The sequence below is a fragment of the Myotis lucifugus genome, unplaced genomic scaffold (genome assembly GCF_000147115.1).
Source record: "Myotis lucifugus unplaced genomic scaffold, Myoluc2.0 scaffold_1025, whole genome shotgun sequence".
NCBI lineage: Eukaryota > Metazoa > Chordata > Mammalia > Chiroptera > Vespertilionidae > Myotis > Myotis lucifugus.
The window spans coordinates 6,786-17,197 of record NW_005872073.1 but is presented as its reverse complement, the minus strand read 5'-3'; the positions used below and the strand labels follow the sequence as shown (position 1 = coordinate 17,197).

Here is a 10,412-nt window from a genome sequence, read left to right as displayed (position 1 = left end):
GAGGGGTCTCGGGAGGTTGGCTGGTTGGCCCCACCCCCTGATCCAGCTGGTTCACTGGCCAGTGGGTGTCATAGCAACCGGTCGTTCCAGTCGTTATGGTCGCTGACTTTTTATATATAGATTTAATGTAAAATTGACAATGTTTCCCAAGAATCAGGCTGGTGATACCAATCACACACATCTGTAATCACATACTAAAGGTAACATGTCTAAAAATGTCATTACACTAATAAAATGCATCCGGAAGCATCAGCAGCTCACTCAGAAGCTGTGCAAATCACAAACACAAAACATTTGGTGGTTTGGGTGCCACTTGGTAAAAAATAAATAAATAACTTTTTAAATTATATTTTATGCCAGAATATGAGCCATAAGAACGTACAGCATATGCTACATCAAGCTGATAGAAGTGAGGAGCACAGGTGAGAAACGGAAGGTACACCTTCTACTGTCCTACACCCCGTCCTAGACCCGCCCTGTACCTCGCAGTGAGCACTGGGTCCCTGTCACCACAAACGTGGCTGTGCTAACACGCAGCTCGACACCCAGAGGCAGGGGCTCTGGTTCTTCACTTCCCACCTGGAAACGTCCTCCGGGTTCACTGTTTCTTACAAGAGGAAACAGACTCATGAGCAGAGAAGTGAACTTGTATACTCTCAGAAGGTCTACTAGGCCAGCCGTCGTCAACCTCTCGGACCTCACGAACCACCAGTGGTCAGCGGACCACTGGTTGGCGACCGCTGTACTAGGGTGTTCCCTAAAACTGCCATTTTGTCTAAAAATCCCCTTTTTTGTTTGGGAATGGCAAAGTTTTGCTCAATAGACGTTAAGGAACTGTTAGTAACAATCAAGGAATTATCTGCTGAAATTCAAACATTACCTGGGGGAAAGTCATAGCTAATATGTAAGCAAACTTTATGGAATTTGCCCAACTGGCGTGGCTCAGTGGTTGAACATCGACCTGTGAACCAGGAGGTCACGGTTCGATTCCCGGTCAGGGCATGTGCCCAGGTTGTGGGCTCGATCCCCAGTAGGGGTTGTGCAGGAGGCAGCCGATCCATGATTCTCTCTCATCATTCATGTTTCTATCTCTCTCTCCCTCTCCCTTCCTCTCCGAAATCAATAAAAATATATTTTAAAAAATTTTATGGAATTAAAAATTAAGTGAGCCCTAGAAGTGATAAGAACAAGTAAGTTTAGTTGTTTAATTTTAAAGGGCTACAACTCGACAGGGAAAGGGACTCGATGAAATGGTCCCTTGGGTAGACACAAGGCCTGCACTCCAAAACTCAGCATCACAGCCGTGCCATCCGAAAGGGTGTGAACTCCCAGGCCAGCACCTGGGCGGTCCTGCCTGCTTCCTTCCCGCGGGCACTGGACAGCTATCAGTGAAGCCACCAAGCACCCCTCAGACCTTCACTTCTATTCCAGCTTCTGGCTGCCACAGTGTGTGTGGTCGGAAACGAAATCAGAGCATGCACCATGCTGAGAGAGAACCAGAATCCTCTTCTCCAGTATGAAAGATGAAGTTATAACAACAGGGCTCTAACAGGTCAGGATGGAAAGCACCCCTCATGAACATATGGATGCACAAGATCTACACACATATGCACATGACACATGGTGTAAACATAACTGAGCAGGTCCCATTACCCTTACATTTCACTTGATCTTAGTCCAAAGGCCAAGAAGCGATCCCCATGACTCTTATCACGCGTGTGGTTCTTCCTGAAAACGACACTAAATTACTCTACAAATTTTTCCCATGAAACTTCCATTGCAGTGGTTTTAAGTTTTCTAATTCTACACACTCAGTGGCTTAGGAGAAAGCTGCCGAGTCAGACTGCCCGTCCCTCAGCTCTGCACACCCTCCAGCAAGTCATCTGCCTCCTTGTGCCTTGGTTTCTTCTTCCAAAAATGAAAAGAGCACAAGCAGCAAGCCGCACAGAATCGCTACAAGAACTAACAGACGATGCACACAAAGCATTTACACTAACATCAGATACAGGTAATATACGCACTCACAAAATGTTAAGTCTGAAATTTATGATCAGGATAAACCTCAATAGCTTTTATATTTTTTAAACATGTTTTATAAATTTTTATTGATTTTAGAGAGGGAGGGAGAGATAGAAACATCCATTGATGACAGAGAATCATTGATTGGCTGCCTCCTGCATGCCCCCTACTGAGGATTGAGCCCGAAACTTGGGCATGTGCCCTGACCAGGAATCAAACCCTGATCTCCTGGTTCATAAGGTCGACACACAACCAGTGAGCCACACCAGCTGGGAAAAATAACCTAAGTAGCTTTTAAAAACTGATTTCCTGACAGATGTAACTCAGTAATGGTTAAAGCACAAATAATTAATAACCAGACACAACTAAACATACATGCACACTTCAAGCATTTTCCAAATATTCTAAAATAAGCATACCTATATATATAAAAGCCTAAGCAACCGGCCGACATGACATGCAATGACCACCAGGGGGCAGACGCTCAACACAGGAGCTGCTGAGCGACAGCAACTTTGCAGAGTGCCCTCTTGCACTCCAGGACCCCTTGGGGATGTCGGACTGCTGGTTTCGGCTTGATCTCCACAGGCCAGGCCAAGGGACCCCACTTGCTGGAGGGACCCCGCTCACTCCACACACGCCCTTCAAACCCCAACGATGCTCCAGATGTGGCCGGCTGGGGAGGGACCGCGGGAAGTTGGCTCCAGGGCGTGTCTGGCCCATCTCGCCCAGTCCCACCCCGCTGGCCACCTTCTCATTAGTTTCCTTTCAATGTGCATGAATCCATACACCGGGCCTCCAGTTATTTTCATAATAGAAAAAAAAATAAATTTTTAAATATATTATCTTACTACAGTGAAGTAAACATTACATGTTTTCATGCTTCTCCAGATATACTGATCATAATTCTAGTGTCCTTGACATTCCCAAAGTAGTAATTTCAAAATGGTAATAATGAAAATAATTTTTTAAAATTGAAATCAGCAAGTTTGGCATAAAACATATTAACGGCACCATGAACTCAACATGGTTACCTTTGCCAAACTTAAATTAAAAACACATTTTAAATATTCAAGACCTAAACATTCAATGTGGTAGAAACACTGTCCATGGTACTCCTGGCCAGCTCCTCCTCCTGCAAAAGAAGCTTAGCTGACCTACAGAGGAGTGAGTCCTTCATCAATTCACTTATTCAGCAAGATTTCTTATCTGTATTTTATTATCCTGATAAATTAGAACAATATGTTTATTAATAAACACATTTCACTAAGTGACTGAAATCACAAAATAATTTAGTAATGTTATCTACAAAAAGGAAATGATGACCAAAAATTCAAAATGAACTTGCACCTAGACATGAATAACACATTTGTTACAAAACAAGTTGCCATTGAGTAGCTAAATTAATCTGAAGATTTGTTCATCTTAAACATAAACTCAATATTCTAACATTTTGTTTTTACTACATGCATTTTAAAAATCTATCCACGTATTATTTTGAAGTATTAAAATTCTGTCTTATACATGCAGGTTTTAGAACATAGAGACTGTGGTATGTGTCTATCTTTCTCTCAGGAAATATAATAAAGCTAAGGGGAAATATAACCAAAGACAATATAAAAAAGACACCCTCACACAGTGAGCAGTCGGCAAATCGACAGCTTACACGGGAAGGGGACGAAAGGACAGGCAAGTGCCAGACGCAGCCCACATCCAACAGCACAGCCGCCCACACCCACGTGGGGCACCCTGGGCACCACTGTTCTCGACTAGAACTGACCACGGGCAGGAGTGGCCGCCGCTCTACCCGGAGCCGGTCAGAGCAGTACAGCTGCACGGTCACCACTCTCACTAGGTGTGACCGTGTTCTCCAACAATAAAATGTAAATGCTTGGTTAGTAAAAATCAAAATAGGTGCTCACAAATGTAAAAAAACAATCAGATATGTAACAATATGTGAAACACCAAATTAATAACATTGAAATCTACCTTTCCTCATAATATTAAAATGTTAGCTTCATACCCTAGATGGAAAACATCATAAAATATAGACTCTAATATCTATATTAGCATATTTGTTTTCAACCTGCTCAAACCAAAACTCTTCAAACCCATCGCTAAGTATTCTGGGCAGCAGCTCACACACTGTAGCCCAGAATCCTCGGGTGCCCTTGGACCCTCAGGCCACTGGGAGGTTAAACCCTCCACACTAAGGCCAGACAGCACGGCTCTCCTGCGGTGCTGGCATTTGTGCTGACGGTCAGGGTAAGGATGGGTGAGGCCGACAGCACAGGAATTAGCACAGAGGAGGCAGCAGCACCACCCTGGACCAGCAGCGTTTCTCACGGCCATGCACGCACTCTCTCACCTGAGTATCTCTGATGAAACACATACATGATTCTTCTCTTCACCTTTCACTCACGAGGGCCAAGTCCTACGATCTCTCCAGGAAAAGCAGGCGAGCAACGCCAAGCTGTGGGTGAAGGAGCACTTACTCCGGGAACCCACGTTTACCTGGGAAACTGACTCAGTTAACAATATCTACATCCACCTAAAAGTAAGACTTGAAAGACCACTTCCCAACGTGGAGACCTTACCCTAGGCACACACGTACGGCAGACATGACGCATTTTAAGAACCACGGTTCTTCAACACCCAGGCGTGGCGAACAGGGTCACCCAGTGCCCGTCTCCTGTCCTAAACACAGGGAACTGGACTCAGAGCAGTCGGAGGTCTCAGCACCGAAGCCGGTCACAGTGGCATGAACAGAAACTGTAACGTAGCCGTTGTCTGTTCTCCTGTGAAAGGTCGGTCACCATGGAGAGCACCACTAGCAGAAACAAGGAGAAAGAGAAAGTGCATTTTGGGAAGGAACGAACTGGTTTAAACTGCAAAGAGCCGATTGTCCTGTCAACAGGACATGTACGAACCCAAGCACCAGAGAACAGAAGCTGTGCTTCTGAATAAAACCAGCCAACGGGCCTGCTCTTACCCACACCAGGAGCAGAGGAGCGTTTTCTCGTGGGTCCTGATTGGGGGCCACACTCTCTTACTAAGAGAAACAACGAGCCCTTCAGGTGGAGCCTGTGAGGCAGGACAAAGCCTCATTTGGAAACAGCCTGTCACACCGTTTTCCCTATGGATCCTCCTGGAAGATGGCTTTCCACACGGGAAGGACATGCCTGACGCTCGGGGGATGGCCTGGTCCAGTCCGCCTATGCCCCCGGGCACGAGCGGCACCAGTCAACATAGGAAGCTCAGAACTCCAGAAACGGAAAAGAACAGCAGTTACCAGCTCACCTGCTCACACCTAGCGTCGTGGAGAGGGTCCCAGCGCCTCTGGTCCTGGCAGGCCCACCCCTCCCTCGGGTCGCCCTGGCTCTACGACAACATTCAGGAAACCAGGCATGCTGGGTGCTGAGCCTACAAACACCACCACGCCACTGAGCACAGCAAAAGCTCCTGTCTTATCTTCTGTAAGCAACACAACTCAACCTTCTCAACACTGATGTAACATAAACGTCTTCTGAGTGAAAGTGCAGGAATTGTGGCTGTTTTCCAGTCAGAGTAAACTCTCCAACCTCAGCTCCTCTAGATCCGTTCATTCACGACACACTGCAGCGTGCGGTGTGAAACCTCGCTTGTCCCCGTCTGTAGGAACCCCCCTTCCCTGGGAACACACTCCCTGGTTTACAAACCATCAACCTGTGCACCTGCTCACTTTTGCTGATCAAATCACCACTTTCTAAGTTAAATCACAATGTTTTTGGTCAGTCCCGCATGCCAAGACATGAGGGAGGCGTCCTATTTTCACGGCACTAGAACAAAACCCCGCCCCGATGACTGAGCCAAGCAAACCGCCACCGTCCCGGCTCTCCAGCCAGCGTCGTCGGTCACCGCACAGGCTAGAAATGCTCAGAAAAAGCTTCTGCTCCAGCACAGAGACGGTCCAGCTTCGACAACATGCCTGCCCTCTGTCCCTCTACCCGGGACCAGACACCCACCCATGACTTCCAGGCCCTGCCAGAGGGTCAGGGTCAGCCCCAGGCGGGGCAGCTCGGACCTGGTCACAGGGTCTGCAGGGCCTGGCACACTGCTTATCACCTAACTTATGAGTGTAAATGTAGGTCAAGAAATTTCCGCCCAGTCCTGGGCATCTTCAAGATGAATGCCCACATCCTAAAAAAACTCATCAAGACAGAACCAACACTCTATCTAACCTGGAAATAACTTTCAAGTAAGAGGTCAGTTTAACTTTATGTTCCACACACATTATTTGCATAGCCATTTTCTTTATAATAAAGGTAAACAGGTTTATATCAAAATAATTGCTATAATACTTGCTGGCATTTTCTGACATTATGCCAGGGTTCAAGTCTGGTAAAACCATTTATAAACAAATTAACCACCAACAACACTGAGTAATAATGTTTTACACACTACCATTGCTCAATTAAACCCCCAGAACAAAACCAGAAACCCTTTTTTCTTACGGTTCCCGCCAATTTGGAACCATATCCTGAGCTTATGTGATTCACATTTTTTCGAGAACCTGAAAGGACTGCTTCTACGAGTATTCTGCCATTAACCACATGCAAAACTTAATGCTTCTAGAAAAGCCTAGAGTTACAGCCTTTACATGCCATTAAGTCTATAAACTGCATCAAATAAAGTTATTCACTGGCAGGAAGATAGCAAATTGAAGCTAGTCTAGATACAGTTTTAATTTAACTAAACAATGTTAGACAAGGTCTTTACCTCAGATTCAAGCACACACCCATACAAATATAAACCTTAACCAGTTATTCCAGGAAATAAAGTTTATAATCACCACCGAGGTTCAAGTTATAAAAACAAACCAAAAAAGGAACAGATATGCCTATGAATACACACCATTGGCAACTATCTCATTATACATTAATCACCAGAAAAAAAGACCTTCCCAAGTACGAGTGTATAATAATAATACAACTGTTGTTTTTAAGATAGTTAAGTCGTAAGATCACGAAGAGTTGCCACCTGAGCACAGTCCGGAACACAGGCTTCGCTCTAAGTTATGCAATGGATCACTCCCTCACCCAGTGCCTTCCCACGCCCCCTCTGCTGACAAGCCAGGAGTCATTCTTCACACACCCTCTGGGGGATACGAATCACCACATCACTTCTCAAGACGAATCAGAGCATTAAAACAACTAGTTATTCTTAGAAGTATTAATAAAAAGCATTTTTCAAAGTATTAAAAAAGTATTAAAATATTCACCTTTAGTAAAGCATATGTAATTCTAGGTTATTTTTCTCACCACTGAAAAAAGAAGGCAACGAACTCAAGAAACAATAAACAAAAGAAATGACTTTAAGAAATATCTCATGAAGCAAAGTGGTCAACCACCTAGCATAGCTTTTGCATTGAGTTTAATCTTTATACAAAAGAATGGGACTTGAAAACATAGTCTTTAATACTTAATAACCTAGCAGACAATGTCACTGTTTTCTGAAAGCATACATCTCACATCTTGTCAGGACACAAAGAACGCGATATTCAATATTCTCTCCACAGTATGTTTATTGGGCACCTTCCATATGACAGACATAAGGATATTTTTAAAAACAGCGCTCTAAGCTCTTGCCTTCATAGATAACCGGGGATGGAGACAGAGGAACCAGTGGGGAACCAGTGGCTGTAGGACAGGACAGGTCTAAGATAAGCAATGGACCACCACAGGGCAGGAGACCTGAGGGCACACTCAGAGGCCCCCAGGAGACGATGGGAAGTGACAATTAGCAAGAAGCACTCTCCCCCACTAGAGCATCAGAAAGCCCCAACAGAAATACAACCTTAACGTCACTGACAGAGAAGGACAGGACTAAATAGCTTCAAGAAGCTTGTGCTATGAGCTATCATTTTCCACAATAATCAAGACATTAATTCAGCTTAAAATCCATCTCCTGGTGATAATATGTCAACACTGAGTTTAGGTCATCAATTCATTTGAAAATTCCAAAAGAATCTAGGATCCAGCTGCGGAGGGGTTGAAAAATACGCATTGATCAAAGATTACCTGCTTCTTTCGGAAGCCCTCCCTATACATCCAAATACAAATGCTAAGGGAAAAGCAAACATAACCAGGTTGATTCTGAAACACATTCTGATTTTCTTAAAAAGTGAACGTAATCCAAAAGCCAAGCTCATCATCATCCTGAACAGAAACCACAGAATTACCAGCGGTTGTGGAGGCTGCCTGAAACCACCAATCGTAAATGATCAATGCAGCTGTAAGAGTTGATAATAGATACTGATCACTGTACCTCCCAGAAAAGGAAACAAACCACAACTATACTCTCATACACACACATGGAGATTACACAAATATATATACGAGGTAGTGAAAAACCTAAGAAAACAGCACGTGGACATTCAAAAACATTAGGAAAGCCTTCTAATAAAATCCTGGAGGTCATTTCTAAAAACAGGAATGTTCAGGTATAAGGGCGGAGGAAGGAAAACCTACAAAACGAAAAAGTTCTTCAACTTTGGTTTTGCTTCAGCAACTTTTCACCTGCAGAGTAACTCCCAGAAAAGGGGCTCTGGCAACGGCGGGCCGTGTCACCCCAGAAAGGCCGCATGTCAGAGGGCAGAGAGGAACTCACCTGGGTGCCTGCAGCCAGCGCTCGGGAAATCAGGATTTTTAAAGCACCAACTCGACTTAAAATCCCACAGAGTGAACCTCAGTATCTATTACTGAACTGAAAAGATATTCCTTTTCCCAACCAGACATGGTAAACCTCTCAAACAATGATAAATAGGCCCATTCAGACGGAACACAACTATGTGCCACGATAATATTTTACATCCGAACTCTCCAAACCAGAGACCAGAAGAATGAACTCATTCTTCTCAAAGACAACATGACCCTGAACTGCCGCCCACTGCGCACCACGTCCTCACAGCATCGAGCCCAGAAAACCACGGAAGGTGAGGGGTCGGTCCGAGGAACCCGGCACATCAGTGTGCACGCTGGCCACCTGCACCCCAACATGGACAGATGCTCGCTGCCTGACAGTGGGGTCACAGCCGGTGACCCCATCCTTGGTGAGAATACCGCACCCCGGCGCGGCCTCCCGACCCTGAACAGGCTCGGGGACAGCCCACAGCAGCAGAAGCCCCGCAGGTGGGGCTGCCGGCACCCCGAGGGCACCGGCCGGGAGGCTGCATCAGTTCCCACCGGGTGGAGGGGCTCGCACCACCGTGAAGTCTGAAAGCCACGAGTCCCGAGCGGGTAGGGGGGCCTCCCTGAACCCGGGCTCCGGGCTCCCGCGGCGGGAGGACCACGGGGTAGAGGCAGCCGCCGGGCTCCGGGAGGCGAGCGGGTGGGGGGAGCGGGGAGCCACGTCGCTGGGGAACGTCCACGTTTGCCAGGGAGGACGGGCGCTGCGGGGCTATTTCCACAAATAACGTTCGCTTCGGGTCGCTTGTGAGAGCAAATGGGAAGGCGCGTGGTTGAGGGGCGCCCTGCGAGGGCGCGAGCCCGTGTGGGGTTCACGCTGCGCCAGGAGGTGCGGCCGCGCGGGGAGGGAGGCGCGGCTCCGAGCGCCCACGCTTCTGCGCCCGCTGATGCCCAGGGCCCCCCACCCTCCGCCCCGGTCTTCGGGGACCTGCTCAACGCCTTCCGCGGCTCTGCCGTCAGCCACCCCATTGTCCCCCGCCCGGCGGGCGCGATTTCCTCCTTTTCTCCCGAGGACCGGACTGGCCGCCCCGCCGCCCGGCGGCCCCTCCCCTGAACCCTCTTCTGCCCCGGACCAGGCCCCTGCCAGGCCCGCTGATGGATGAGGGGAGCCTGCCCTGAACCGCTGAACCGTAGCCTCGCCAACGATCCGTGAGCCGTGCGCGGCCATAAGATCCCCGCTCTGCTCAGATCGTATTAAACATACGGACGTCAAATAGTCCAAAAGCTGTAGCACCTTCAACAGCGAGCACAATGGGACCCACTACATCTGGCCAACTGACCCCGAGCTGCTCCAGTCGAGAACTAGTTAGATGTTAGCTGTGGTACTACCACTTCTGAACTGTAGTGGTAATAGCCTTGAATGTTCGTAACTGAGCTCGAAGCGCTGCAAGCGCATGCCATCCCGTTCACTGAAAGGTGAGGGCAAGGGACTAACGAGACTAGTGACATGATGAATACAATGCATCATACGCCTATACGCTAGCAGACACTCAGGATAAATTCGATGTCAATCTAATTGAGCCATGGCCAATCGGCATATGCAATCGGAAAACGAGTGGGACCTATTGCAGACGCGATCCCACAGGTATAATCATGGGAACCCACACCTTGTCAAGTTGAGTTGACATATGTGTCTCGTATACACAGTGATGAGCTGTGAGGGCCTCT

The 10,412-nt window shown here is 47.2% G+C and overlaps 1 protein-coding gene across 1 annotated transcript in view; it reads right to left on the bottom strand.

The window, feature by feature from the left end:
* The window catches only part of AFDN (afadin, adherens junction formation factor), a 95,658-nt gene extending 90,862 nt beyond the window's left edge, over positions 1-4,796 (bottom strand). Inside the window, 1 exon segment of the mRNA XM_014449110.2 lies at positions 4,617-4,796. Within this exon segment, the coding sequence (XP_014304596.2) occupies positions 4,617-4,649 (33 nt within the window). The 5' untranslated portion in view covers positions 4,650-4,796.
* Positions 4,797-10,412: the final 5,616 nt, after the last annotated feature.